The sequence below is a fragment of the Labeo rohita genome, chromosome 19 (assembly GCF_022985175.1).
Source record: "Labeo rohita strain BAU-BD-2019 chromosome 19, IGBB_LRoh.1.0, whole genome shotgun sequence".
Classification (NCBI taxonomy): domain Eukaryota; kingdom Metazoa; phylum Chordata; class Actinopteri; order Cypriniformes; family Cyprinidae; genus Labeo; species Labeo rohita.
The window spans coordinates 10,625,906-10,641,229 of record NC_066887.1 but is presented as its reverse complement, the minus strand read 5'-3'; the positions used below and the strand labels follow the sequence as shown (position 1 = coordinate 10,641,229).

The 15,324-nt window shown below is 37.1% G+C and overlaps 1 protein-coding gene across 6 annotated transcripts in view; it reads left to right on the top strand.

Moving 5' to 3' along the window:
* The window catches only part of trit1 (tRNA isopentenyltransferase 1), a 69,578-nt gene that overhangs the window by 30,580 nt on the left and 23,674 nt on the right, over positions 1-15,324 (top strand). For 3 of the 6 annotated variants that reach the window (XR_007829815.1, XM_051136692.1, XM_051136696.1), the window contains exons 3-7: positions 1,043-1,138; positions 3,359-3,513; positions 4,698-4,840; positions 4,918-5,029; positions 13,983-14,095. Coding sequence is in view for 5 of the 6 variants with exons in the window: in XM_051136692.1 (XP_050992649.1) it covers positions 1,043-1,138; positions 3,359-3,513; positions 4,698-4,840; positions 4,918-5,029; positions 13,983-14,095 (619 nt within the window). In the remaining variant the exon portion in view is untranslated. The remainder of the gene's footprint in view (positions 1-1,042; positions 1,139-3,358; positions 3,514-4,697; positions 4,841-4,917; positions 5,030-13,982; positions 14,096-15,324) is intronic. The other 3 variants (XM_051136693.1, XM_051136694.1, XM_051136695.1) reach the window with 3 other exon arrangements.

The following is a 15,324-nucleotide window of genomic DNA, read 5'->3' as shown; positions in this document are numbered from 1 at the left end:
GCCTTGTTTGAATGCAAATCCCAATCTTTTAATTTCTGGTCTTTTGTAGAATGTGGCATTTCCCAGCGAGCCACATGAATGGCTGTGGCATTTTATGAGTGGGCGCTGGGTTGTACTCCCTCAGCATGCTCTTTCAGTAAATGCAAGGGCATAACTGGAAATGCTTGTACCGGAGACGGAGAGCGAGACGCGTCGCTGTCCTCGTTTTCCCCGCCCGCCTGCTGCAGATGTTTGCTGAGAGATGAGGAGGATATTAATAGCTGAGGGAGATGCTGTGAGGAGGTGGGGCGGCTCTCGCAGCGTCTGGAGGCGCGCTGCCGCAGACACCTCAGACGCTCACGCACAAGAAATGAGGAGATGAGCTCCCCAGTCTCGCTCCCACACTGAAGAAAGGTGATAACTACTATTAAGCATGCAGAAAATTAATAATCATCAAGAATTGTTTTTGCCAATCTTGTATCATAACCATTCAGAAATGCTTAATTACTCTTTCTCGCAATCTCGTCCCCACCCTTTTCCTCATATCTGCGTCTTGCTCCAGCTTTTCTCTCCTCCTGTCTTTCGTTTTCTCCACCTCCCTCCCCAGGGATCACATACGGGTGGGGCGGACAGTGTGCGGCCAGGCTGCTTTGATTTTGATGCATGTGACCTGGAAGTGTGTCCGGGAGTGTGTGTTTGTCCGTCTCGATTGAGGGGGAGTGCTGATGCGCCTTCTCTTATTGAAGCAGTTATCGAGTTGCTCCATGGAGGCAGCCTTTGATGCCGTTTATTACAGAATCCCAGCAGTCATTTTGAACCGTCTGCCCTCTCACGGCACCAGGCCTGGACAATTCATGCATTATTGCTAGAGTGGCTATAGATCTAGGAATATGATATTGCATTTCAGTCGAGCACTCTAGCAGTGGTGCGCTCTGCAGTCTGACCCATGGTTGTACATGTATGAGCGCTGTGCATAATTTATGTATTGCTTGTAACTATACTGTCATTAATTTGAAAAATTCATTCCTTGTCTGGGAGTCTGACTTCCTTAATATTATACATAGAGGACATACATCGTCGGAAAAAGCTGCCCATCATTGTTGGAGGCACAAACTACTACATTGAGTCCATTTTATGGAAAGTGCTCATCGACACTGGGGTAAATATGAATTTTAGTGTTTTCGGTATAAACAATTGCTCTGTTCCAAAAGCTAGTGAGCTGCCTACATGGGCAGCAGTTCGAAGTCACCGTTTAACAAAACCAGATTTTTTTTATTCTGTACTGTGATGTACGAGTGAAAAGGATTAGCGAAAAAGGGAAAAAAAAAATGGGTGGGAACGGAACTTGCAGTCAATTGGAAAACAAGGGATGGGATTTAAAGGTTACACATCATGAAAATCTGACTTTTTCTGTGTTTAAACAAGATGTTCACTTCCAGAACAAACATTTACAGATAATTTACTCACCCACTTGTGATTCAAGATGTTCATGTCTTTCTTTCTTCGTAAAGAAATTCAGGATTTCTCTCCATATAGTAGACTTCTATGGTGCCCCCGAGTTTGAACTTCCAAAATGCAGTTTAAATGCAGCTTTTAAAGGGCTCTAAAAGACCCCAGCCAAGAAAAAAGGGTCTTATCTAGTGAAAAAATTGACAATTTATATACTTTTTAACCTCAAATGCTCGCCTTGTCTAGCTCTGCGTTAACTCGGTGTATTCTGGTTTAAGACAGTTGGGGTAGGTCGAAAACTCCCATTTTCTCCTCCAACTTTAAAATCGCCCTACATTGCTGCAGAAGTACAGACCCAGTGTTTACAAAGTGAACGTGCAAAGATCAAATGCCTTTTACCAAAAAAGGTAAAACAGCGATGTAGAATGGATTTAAAGTTGGAGAAGAAAATGAGATGGGAGTTTTTCAACATGAACCGGAATACACAGAGTTCACGCAGAGCTAGTCAAGACGAGTGTTTGCGGTTAAAAACAATATACATTATATATATATATATTTTTTTAAAGAAAATAACCGTTTGTTTCGTTAGATAAAACCCTTCTTCCTTGGCTGGGGTCGTTTAGAGCCCTTTGAAGCTGCATTTAAACTATATTTTGGAAGTTCAAACTTGGGGGCACCATAGATGTCCACTATATGGAAAGAAATCCTGAAATGTGATTCTCAAATGTTTGATTCTCAAAAGAAAGACATGAACATCTTGGATGACAAGGGGGTGAGTAAATTATCTGTACATTTTTGTTCAGGAAGTGTACTTCTCCTTTAAGTGCTATAATCGTGTCCCCGGTGCATCTACCAACCCAACGTGAAAAAGGACAACCCAGTAACTTTTTGGTAAGTACTTGAAAATACGAGTCACTTAGATGTCGCTCCTCCTGTGACGTAGAAAGGGGATCTAATTATAATATTTACGCCCCTTAATCTGCACGTTTCCACCCACGGTGCCAGTTTGTTTTCGCAAGCGACAACAGTGTACCAGTTCTAACGCAATGGCAAAAGTTTGCGCAAAGCATGCTAACTGTTCTGTCATTGGCTGCTCAGATGAGCACAAAACACTATTTAGAGTCCCAGCCTCAGAAACGAGAGCAGTGGATTTGATTTATTTACTGTATCTAATATAATCTAATCTAATTAAAACGTGATTTCTTTCCCAGCTGTTTACCTTCACATACATAACCGACTGTTTTTGTAACTGTTTTTGTGTGTGTTTTTAACATAAACTTGTATTTGACCGTTTAAGCGCAGTAAGACTTGAAAGAGAACTTAGTTTAGTACTCGCATGCTGTGTGACAGCCGCTTTCTTGGTGTGAGCTTCGGATGTGTGCTCCCAGAAAACCCTATATCAGAAGTTTAAACTGATATGGCTTTAAAACGCATGATTTCAGCGCTATAGACATAATACAAGGTACAAGCTGTAAAGGCACAGGCCTATTCTGGAAAAGGGGGCGGGGAGCAGCAGCTCATTTGCATTTAAAGAGACATGCATGAAAATAGTGCGTTTCTGCTTCCGATATAATAAATGATCTGTGGGATATTTTGAGCTGAAACTTCACAGACACATTCTGGGGACACCTGAGGCTTATTGTAAAAGGGGGATGATAGGTCTCTCATAAAATGTCATGCTGTTAGTTTAGCAAGTGTAAAGTCTCAGTGTTAGTGTCGCACACAGAGTTGCTGCCTATGTTGAGCGTTCTAAATCGGTCTCTTCTGACATTCTGTGATGTTTTGGATGCTGCTTTAAAAGGCAATAGGTAACGTGGCAGCTCACTAAATTTTGAAACGGAGCTAGTAATTCTGAGTAATATTAAACGTTTTTCTGTGCATCTGTTGGCATGATATGTTTTAATCGAGTCCTCCTCTGTCTGACCTATAGCAGGGCAGTGTCACAGAGTCAGAACAGGGTGGGGCTTCTGAATCAAAGGCGGAACTTGAGAAACTGGGTGGTCCTGAGCTTCACAAACGGTTGAAGGAGGTGGATCCTGACATGGCAGCCATATTGCACCCTCATGATGCACGCAAGATTGCAAGGTAATTACTTAAGTGGTAGCACAAAACATTAAGCGAGCCTAATTACCAGTCACAGGAAAGACTACTGTGTATTTTCATTGAGTGTTATTTCTATCTTTGCCATAGATCAGCATGGTTTTACGGTTCTGAATATGTGCTATACAAAATAGTCCAGTGTTTGAAAGTAATGCTGCAATAAATTCAGGGTTTGAGTTCATTAAAATGGACAATTTGGTTCTTGGACCGGCAGGTCTGGCTTTTAGGATTAAGTCTGTGTTTTGGATCTTGGTGTTAGTGGTCATGGAACATCTAGTCTTGACTCCAGCTCTGTGTACATAAATGCACCCATTTTCTTAATTTGTACCTATTCTGAGGTGGTAAAATTTAAGTAATCAAGTTCCTCAAGTGCACTATGGTGTTAGCTCATGGGGGTTGAACGTGCAACCTTTTTAGATACCAGTCACCCTATTTACTTGATCTTTCCCCATTGTTCCTCTTCGACACAATGCTGTTTTTCTTAAACTTTTTATATTCAGTTGTGTTTTTTCCCCTCATTCATTGTTATGAAAGGAGCAAGGCTGACGTGAACTTGTGAAGTAACTTCATACTATCATAATCATAATAACATATACTAACATAATCATACTGCTTTGCCACGGTAAATTTTGGCATTTGTTGGGCATCTATTTTTGCATCTGTTTTTTCCACTTGTGTGGGAGAACTGCTGATGCCTGTGGCTTCCAAGCGTGTTACACACGTGTTTTCACATGCCTCAATTGGTGTTTGATTGGTATCAAGGGGCCGATTAGCACCTCTTCTGAGCACTATGTGCTCACTTAATTGATGCCAGCATGTGTGCCACTGCGTCTGCAGTATTGCTGTGGTGGAAGAGCTCCTCTCCCACAGTTCACAGTGCTGATGTCTTCTCCTTATATGATTTTGAGCAACTGACAAGCTGAAAAGCTCCCATGCACTTCTGCAGTGTGACAGAACTTAACCTTCATTGTTCATCTTTTGTTAGTTTGTTTTTTAGTAGTTCATAGTGTTCTTGTTTAGTATGTGGTGTGTTCTTTCCAAATGATAATGTTCAGTTGAGAGATTATTTGGCATGCGGAAATCTTTTGAATGTATTTGAGAAATGCATTGCTTTTTTAACTGAAGTCATATGGTATTTTGACTAAGTTGTCGGTCAATTGGATTGGCAGGAGTCTGCAGGTGTTTATGGACACTGGAGTTCCACACAGTCAGCTTTTGGAGGAGCAGCGAGAACAGGATGGAGGAGATTGTCTTGGAGGTCCCTTGCGTTTCCAGGACCCTTGCGTCTTCTGGCTGCGCTGCAAACCGGATGGTAGATTCATTGTAGATTGGCACTAAACCATGTCTGCCGTATCTTTGTTTAATTTCCCTATTCATCCTCTTTTGTAGCTCTAGATGAGAGGTTGGACAAGCGTGTGGAAGAGATGTTGTCGCTTGGGCTGATTGATGAGCTCAAAGATTTTCACCAACGCTTCAATGACAAGAAGATTAAAGAGAACAGGTAGCTCTCGTTGTTGTAAAACAGAACATTTTTAGATAAATTCATGATAAATTATGAAACTGAACACTTTAGTTTCCTGACAACGCATAAGAACATATGCTCACTTTGTCTTGCATTCACTTCAGAGAACAAAACAATGACACAAATGTACCATAACGAATTAGCAGTTTAAAAATAGGCTGTAGTAATTTGTTGTTGGCTGTATAGATTCATCAGTATCTGTAACAACTTTATATTACTAGTAATTAGTGAATAATATCATCCACCACCTCTAGTTTTGAGATCCTCGGTTTGGTTTTGGAACTAGGTCAGATTTGTTTTGTATTCATAATCCTTGTATTACCTCTGAATGAACCATGTGAAACCTATCTCACACAAGCAGGCAGACACAAAAGCTGCACAGCTGTCTTTTCTTCAACTGTCAGAGAAATCAAAGTTTCACAGGCTGAACCTGTTGCACATCAGACTTTTTATGTTAACAAGTTCTAGCACGTTTATCACCTGATGTTCTTGTCAGGAGTGGGTTCTTGTCTTAAATAATGGTGGGGATCCAGGGCTTTGACATGTGAAATGCATCCAATAACTGACGTGTAAGATGTAAGTTGATTTTGGCAAAGTCACTGAGCCGGTCGAATGACTCAGATGTGTTTTTAGTAATGTCAGAGAACCTGAAGTTACGTATGTGCCTTTTGAGTTCACAGGAAATGTATTGGTCTGTACTGCTGCATAACATTTGATGTGACCGTGACATTAGCATTAGACTCAGGGCCTATTATCTACTAAATTAATTTGTGCATTTCATTGCGCGTCACATATTTATGAAGACTATATCTCAACGTGCATGTATACTTTATGACATTAAAATGAACTGAAATGTAATTCCTTTTTATACTTTCTCAAGCAGTGGTGGACAGTAACGAAGTAGTTGTAATTCGTTACTGTACTTAAGTACATTTTTCAAGTATCTGTACTTTACTGGAGTAGTTTTATTTTGAGTAACTTTCATTTTTACTTCACTACATTCCAAAGCGTAATATCGTACTTTTTACTTTACTACATTTCATAAACTTATCGTTACTCCTTATAATATATCACGTGCTCTGAGACGCACAAGCGGTGTCTGATTCATGAACAAACTGATTCTTTTCAATGAACCTGTTAAACTGATTCCCCAATCGCACCAAACGATTCATTCACGAATTGGAATGATCCGATTGCAGCTGTTCTCGAATCGACAACTCATTGATTCAAGTGATCCGTTTAGAGCGAGTCTCCAGTCAAATGAATTCACAAGTAAAAACCGGGAGATCTTTTGTGCGCGCGACCGATGCTGCGAAAAGTAAGTTACCAAGGTCGAATTTTCGTATCAGAGATGGGGACTCGAGTTTGAGACTCGGACTCGAGTGCGACTTAAGTCGCACACACAGTGACTTCAGACTCGACTTGAGACTCGTCCTCGAAAGACTTCAGACTCGACTCGGACTCGAGCTGCGGGACTCGTGAACAATGTTTATTTTTAGGAAACAACTGATGAGCTCGCTGTTATTCAACTCCCTCCATTACCTATAACCTGCCCATGTAACACGCGACGTGTATCTGCTGCGTGCGGGCGCGGCCACACATTTTTTATTTTTTTATTTTAGGCGCGGCCGCCACACATGAGAGGACAACGAACAAACATGTCGACTGCTGTGCCATTCATCGTTAGCTTTGGATTTTAAAACTTCAAACAAGACGGCCCAAACAGAAGAAGTGCTCAATGCAAAATATGTGATATGAGGATAAAAGATTCAGTATAGACAGCGTCATTGATTATAATAGAGCTTTGTGATATCGCGAACTAAGCTTTTACTAATTTTAAGGGAGTTTGTAAATGAGATACTGATTTAATACAGCAGTTAAATAAACAAGATGTTATTATTAAGTGACTTTCATTGTCTGACTGTAACACTGTTGCCTGATTTTGCTCTATTTCGTCGTCAGAAGTAGTCTGAAACAAGTCACAACTGAGCCGCTGCGCATCTCCATTCAAACACAGCGCTGTTTCGTTTATGAATGAACTCGTTTCTAGTGAAATGATTCAATTTCCCATTCATAAAGACAGTCACTCTTTATTCCTAAATGAAGCAGCAGTTCGAACGAATCAAATGAATGATATGATTCAGTAATTAAATCAGTCTCTTGCCGCCACCTGCTGGCAGTTATTTAAATCATTTAACATTTCTGTATTAAAACAATTTGATTTAAAACATTAATCTCAACAATGAATTTAGGAATATGATTGCACTTCTGCCACCTCTGAGCCTCATTAAACATATGAAAAGGTAAAAACAAAAGTTAAATTCCCTTGTAAATCACTTTAAGGAGTCAAATATCACCTCATAATGGGAAGGCAAATTTTTTTATCAGATTTTTGGATTATTGTTTAGAATGTGCTCCTAAAATTTTGATTGTGCTACTAATTTTTTTAAATTAGGAGCACAATGTGATGTTTGACCATATTTGGTCTTTCTTAATTTTTGGTCTGTACTGTACTGTGTGTTCATGCTACAAGGCAAAATATAGATATTAACTTAAAAGTAAAGCATTCTTGGTGTTTTTGTCATGTTGCAATAGCCTGTTTACACTGATTATATACCAAAATCAAAGCTGATACTGTATGCTAATAGATAAAGGAGTCATTATAACATATTACATGCTTTGAGTTCCTTATATATAGCTATGCAGTGTTGGATGGGTCGCTGTACGTGATGCAACACTTATTATAACCAGAGACTTAATATAATAAAGAGACTTGAGACTTGACTTGGACTCTAGCTGAAAGACTTGAGACTTGACTTGGACTCTAGCTCAGAGACTTGAGACTTGACTTGGACTCTAGCTCAGAGACTTGTGAGCATCTCTGTTTCGTATTAATTATTATAACTGAAAATCATATTTAGGTCAAAGCTGTCCGTTGTTTGTGAATTACATCTGCTGTAAAAGGTGATCTGTTTAAGCGCACTGAAATGCTTGAATTCAGACACATCAAAAACGAAAAATTGTAATAACAGCTTAAATAAAATAACTCATGCACGTTCATATTCCTCGCTGATGTAACGTTAGCAGTTTTATTAAAATGCTAGCCCTATGTGACGTCTGTTTATATATTGTTTTGCAACAGTATAAATGTTTATATTGTTTGGATCAGCTAGAGTAGACAGATATAATGTTTATTTAACTATACTGAAAATAAGTAAATATTGTTAGCTGATGCTAACTGTCTAGCTGCTTGCTGGTGCTAAGTTGAGATCATTTTTAGATATAAAGTCCACATATTTTTATTCAACCACCTAGATAGATTACATCCGAGGGAAAAAGAAAGGATGTGATGTTCAGATCATGGTAACTACAGTAATTATCAAAGGAAAGGAAATAATCATTATGTAAATATTTCCTTAAAATGTTCTCCCTAACTTTAGGCCTTATTCTCATGTCATATATAACCGTGACGTTATGCAAAACAAGCTTTAAAACACTTTTTTTTTTCTTACTGTTGAAAATATGATTGTCAAATCTGTTTTGTCTCGGTACATTGCAGTGTAAGCTACACATTGAATATTACTATATCACTTTCGTCAACATAGTCCATATCAACAACAAAAATGTATTTTTTGGGAAAATCCCAGGTTTTTTGAGCAGTAGGATTATAAAAACAAATATGTGCTAATATAAAATTCAATTAAGTAGCCTATTTAAAATTGCAAAATTAATCTATCAGTACTTTTTTACTTAAGTACATAAAAAATCGGGTACTTTTGTACTTTCACTCGAGTAAAATTGAAAGAGGAGCACTTTTACTTTTACTGGAGTAATATTTTATTATACGTATCTGTACTTTTACTCAAGTACTCAACTTGTGTACTTCGTCCACCACTGTTCTCAAGGACAGTCAAGGCCATATCAGTGTATCTTTATAGAATGCTTCTCAAAGGCAGTCATCACCGTTACTGTTGCTACTTGGGTTAGGATTTAAACAACGCTCAGTGTTAAACTGGGACATAACTTGAGGAAATCATGGACGGAATTGTGAAATCCAGGCATAAAAATGGAATGTACTGTAGAACACGGAAGAAATTTTGAATGAATAAATCAAAAGTAGGTCAGTACACTTAAATCAAAATGTGATATGGACTAGTGTCTGTGAATATTAAGCTGCAAAAATACTGTTTAAACGTGAATCCTGCATGTTCTGTGTGAATGAATGTCGCAGACCCATGGTTTTGTTTAATATGCATACTGAAGTGCATATGACGCTAGCAGTAGCCTGTGTCACCTCAACATATGTGACCCTGGACCACAAAACCAGTCATAAGGGTAAATTTTTCAATCATCTGAAAGCTGGATAAATAAGCTTTCATTGATTTATGGTTTGTTAAGATAGGACAATATTTGGCCGAGATACAACTATTTGAATATCTGGAATCTGAGGGTGCCAAAAAATCTAAATATTGAGAAAACCGTCTTTAAAATTGTCCGAATGAAGTTCTTAACAATGCATATTACTAATCAAAAATTACGTTTTTATATACTTACTGTAGGAAATTTACAGAATATCTTCATGGAACATGATCTTTACTTAATTTCCTATTTATTTTTGGCATAAAATAAAAATCAATCATTTTGACCTACACAATGTATTTTTGGCTATTGCTACAAATATATGGTTTTGTGGTCTAGGGTCACATATGAGTACATGGACACATAAGGATAATCTCTTGAACTGCTCTGAGAGTCACTTCATGAGCATATACACATAGATATACAAACAGAAACTTGATGGTCTTCACAGAAACCCGTCAAAATAAAAGTTTGGTTTAACTTGAAGAAATTGTGACAGAAATATATTACTTAATGTAGTAATAGTACTACTACTGCTACTACTATTAAAATTATTAAAGCAATATTTTTAAGGAGCATTTAGTAGAAATTATTTACCAGGAAAATGTAAATGCACAGCACAGTATTTCTAGAATAAGTAAATTAATAAGTAAATTAAAAAAATAAATAAATAAAATAATTAGACATGCTATTGATTATTAAAATTTAATGAAACAATTAAAATGAATTTCGGAAATGTAATGGAAAACAAAGAATTTGGTAAAAATAAAACTGAGTTTGACGGGAAAAAAATTTATTATTATTATTTTTTTGTTAGACATTAAAACGTCTAGAAAAAATAAAATGCAAAAGACTCCAGAATAATTAAAATGGAAAAATGGAATTTGTAAAAAAAAAATAAATGAATAAATAAATAAACCTGAATTTGGGAACCACTCATAACACCCTCACATAGATATGCCCATGTAACCACTCAGCTACTCGTAACAGTCTAGGAACCGCTTGGAAACACCCTGGCAACCACTCATAACAGCCTATGAATCATATAGAAACATCCTGGCAACCACTCATAACACCCTCACATAAATATGCAGGGCTCTATGGTTTTCTTTTTAGGAGCACTTGCGCTCCTAACTTAAATTAAGGAGCACAAATTTTAGGAGTTAAAATTTTAGGAACACCTACTAATCAGTAATTTAAAAAATCAGGTAAAAATTAGCCTTCCCATTACAAGGTGATATTTGACTACTTAAAGTGATTTACAGGGCAATTTAAGAATGCATTTTAATAAGAGCCGTATTTCTGCGTGTCTGCGTTAGTGAATGCTCTAACCAAATTTGATATGCATATATTAGAGTGGCCTTTTATTGTGGCCAGCCTAAGACACACCTGTGCAATAATCATGCTGTCTAATCAACATCTTGATGTGCCACACCTGTGAGGTGGATGGACTATCTCGGCAAAGGAGAAGTGCTCACTAACACAGATTTAGACAGATTTGTGAACAATATTTGAGAGAAATAGGCCTTTTGTATACATAGAAAAAGTCTTAGATGAAAAATGGGGACAAAAACAAAAGTGTTGCATTTATAATTTTGGTCATTGTAGAAGGATTCGTGAGATATGTCTGTGAAACATTACTCAACATTGTGAAAACGTGTAGAAACCTTTGAAACTCCTCTCAGCGCCCCAAACACAAATATGCTGATCGTGTCAGTCGCACTGGTGCTCCTAAATATTTTTTCAGTCACACGCAGTAGTTGACTTATATGTGCGACTTATATGCTCATGCAATGCACTCATAACAGTCACATGGAAACACCCTGGCAACCACTCATAGATATACCCATGTATCCATTCGTAACATCCGAACAATCACATCTAGCAGTGATTTTTGCAAAGACAAGCATAGTGCATTGGCGCAGTGCCTGTCAGTGAATCTGCCCGTCAGCTTTGAGATATGTGGCATGGCAGATCACACTGTAGTCTTCAGATCTTGCAGTGATCAGAACATCCCATGATGCTGTGTTGTGCACTTCAGCCTGTATTTACTGATGCACTAACAATATTTGTTGGAAAAGGTGATTAATTATTGATTGTTAGTGCCGTCACATGCTCTGTTGTGCAGGGATATTGGCGGACGGACTGCAGTGCGGTGTGTCTGTGTGTGTGGATGTTGATGACACAGCAGTGTCTGGGGTTGGGCCGCTTTGGGTGTGGCTTCTGCTGATTGATGGCCGAATGCCCAGCGCTCCGTCCAGCCGATCGCACCCCACCTCCCCTCTCAGACGTCTTCGTTGGCAAACTTGCCACCCAAGCGCTTTTCTCTTCTTGCCTCACGCCATCCCACTCTCTTCCTCCCCCTTTTCCTCTTCTTTTCGTCTGCATCTGGCGCCCTTCCGCCAGCCTTCTCACCTTACACAGGGAGCAGTCACAAAGCAGCAAGGTCAGACTCTGCCTGTCTCTCCTTTCCATTCCCTCTCGGTCTATCTCGCTCTGTCCTGTCAATAGCCCCCCTCCCCCTCACCCCGTCTGCACTGTCCGTGTCCCTATGACCGGCTGATCTCTGTTTTTTGAGCTGGATGACGACTCATTTTTACCCTAGGGGCTGGTGTTCTGATGCACCCAGTGACCGCGTTTCCATTTAAAATTGGGTCCCATTAAACAGTGGATGTGATTTCACCCTTGAGTTTGCCCAAAAGGCCTAATACTTATTATATTGTTCTTTAAATTCTGCCACAGCTAATTAGTAACATTAATAACGAACGTGTTCAAAAAGAAATGGCTTTCTTGTTTAGTCCCAGTGTAATTACTGTAGCATTAGGTGTATTTGTATAATGAAATGCATTTGAAAAATGTGAGCTGTTGTGGAAAAAGTACACAATCTATGTTGCTGAAAACATGGGAGCACTTGAAACTATTTAAAGAACTCTTTAAAGTATGTGGTTTCATCTGAGCCGGTTGATGCTTTGACAGATTGTTTGTGTGCTCAGAATACTTTTACCCGGTGCATAGCTTTATATAATATATTCAAGCTCTTGAAAACATTTACAGTATTTCACCAAAAAGCTTGTTGTAATTGAGTTTCTGTTAAACTTCAGACATAACTGAACGAGACCAAGACGGAGCGCATCAGTGGGCAATTATTTGTTATGCATCAGATTTAGGTTTATATTTAATTCAATTTAACTGAAATCCTAAGTGAAAGAAAAAACAACCGTAAATGCATTATAAACATTACCTATCCCTTAACTGTCATTTTGTAGGGAAAACTACAGTTATGATTCGCTGTTTTTGATTTTCACATTTAATTGTATTTTATTTCAATTTATTTAATTTTATTTTTCTTAATCTTGTCCTTAACTGTCATTTTATAGGAAAAACTATAGTTATGATTAGCTGATTTTGCATGTTTTCACATTTTATTTTATTTTAATTTATTTTACTTTATTTTTCTTAATTTTTCCCTTAAGTATCATTTTGTAGGGAAACTAGAGTTACGATTAGCTGTTTTTGCATGTTTTTACATGGTTTTTTTTATTTATTTTACTTTATTTTTCTTAATCTTTCCCTGAATTATTATTTTGTAATAAAAACTACAGTTATGATTAGCTGTTTTTTTTTTCCACAGTTTATTTATTTATTTATTTTCTTGACCTAATTTTACTTGATCTTATTTTATTTTATTAATAAAATATGTAATACTGTTCATATTTAATTGAATGTAATTGAAATCATAATTGAAAAAAAAAAAACATAACTGTAATAGCATTATAAAAATGACCTATTCTTATTTATCATTTTGTAGGAGAAACTACAGCTATGATTAGCTGTTTTTGCATGTTTTCACATTTAATTGTATTTTATTTCAATTTATTTAATTTTATTTTCCTTAATCTTTCCCTTAACTGTCATTTTGTAGGGAAAACTACAATTACTATAAGCTGTTTTTGCATGTTTTCACATTTTATTGTATTTTATTTAAATTTATTTTACTTTATTTTTTTTAATCTTTCCCTGAACTATTATTTTGTAGGAAAAACTACAGGTGTTTTTGTGTGTTTTCACAGTTTATTTATTTATTTTTTTTCTTTACTTAATTTTACTTGATCTTATTTTATTTTATTTTATTTTATTAATAAAATATGTAATACTGTTCATATTTAATTGAATTTAATTGAAATCATAATTGGAAAAAAAACCATAACTCTAATAGCATTATAAAAATGACCTATTCCTTACCTATCATTTTGTAGGAAAAAGGACAGTTATGATTCGCTGTTTTGCATGTTTGCATGTTATTTTATTTATTTATTTTTTTTTTATTATTTAGTGGACTAAAATCTTATGATATTTAGTCGACTAAAACTATTCAGATGACTAAAATAAGACTAAAACTAAATGGCATTTTAGTCGATAGACTATGACTAAAATTAAATCAAAATTTGCTGTCAAAAGTTTTAACTGTTGTGGACACAACTCTTATCTATATTAGTAAAAATCAAGCATAGTTCTTCAGTTTTTGGTAGTTTGGTGTACATAAGGAATTTAGTTTTGTCCTCTGTGTTTGCAGTCAGGACTATCAGCATGGCATATTCCAGTCCATTGGCTTTAAAGAGTTTCACGAGTACCTGACAGCAAGTGAGGACATCAGTCAGGAAGAACGTGATAAACTGAAGATTAAAGGTAAAGATTCATTCACCTCATTTGCTTGAGCTTGTATGTCTTCAGTCTTTTGTTGTTAAACTCTAAACAGCTGTCAGTTCAGACCTTGAGACTGAACACAGAGTGAGTATGTTGATGTTCTTGAAAATGTTCTCTGTGAGAACAGTTATGAAACCTCTCCTGACTTCACACAAAAGAGAGCGAGCACGATCTCAGACACTCTTTCTGAAAGCATTTTTGTGCTCATCCAAGCAGTTTTTTCCAGACAAACAAACCAGTTCTCTCCAGAAACATGTGAAGCCATTTTATATCATGTCTATTATTATGATTTTCCCATCTGTTATGAAGTCTTTGACTTGTCGTCTTTTGGGAACATTTTTCTTTAAATGCCTATATGTGAATTATTTGACTAACCATCTAATTCACTTACAACTGGTAATGCATTGACAGTCCTGTTATTTAGCAAGCAGGTATTGTCTTCTGATTTTCAGTCAGGGATTGACAGCTGCAGTGGTGTTGGAGTCTGATCAGATGTCTAAAACATTCAGTGTTTAAGACAGAACGCTCTCAGTCTCTGTTAACAGCTGCTGAGGGGCGGTAGGGAGGGACATCATGCTCGCTCGCTCTCTCTGTCAGTCAGTTGGATTGGTGTCAAGATCAATTACGAACGCACTAAGCATGAAAGTTGCAGCACTCATAACGGTGCTCATGTCTGCTGAGAGCTTATAAGTGATTTCTTGCGTTGAGTGCTGAGCATTACCGACTATCGATAGGCCATGAAGTCAACAGTGCTGCTCTTGGATTGGCTAGTGTTGCTCTGATGTTTTTATGATGGATTGTGGATTGCATTTATGTTTTGTGGGGATGCCGCTGTCTGTGAGCCCAGACAGAAGTATTTTAAAAGTTTAGATTTGTGATAAATCCCTGTCTGTCCAAATTAGAGTTTGATATGGAGATAAACATTGATGATTGAAATTAAAACATTCCAGGTTTTTTTTTTTGTAGTTTCAGTGCAGCTTTAAATAGGCTTTACACGATCCCAAATGAGAAATAAGGCTGTTTTTTTTTTGTTTTTTTTTTTTTTTTGCTCACATATGATTTAGATCTGTTTCTAGAATCTTTCATAAAAGGTTAAGACTAGTCTTAAAAGTAAGCCAGCACTTTAAACCATAAAAATGTAGATTATGTTGAATCAAAAATAAGACTGATTCTTTTAACTGCTAGCTGGTCAAACTAGCTCTTAAGACACT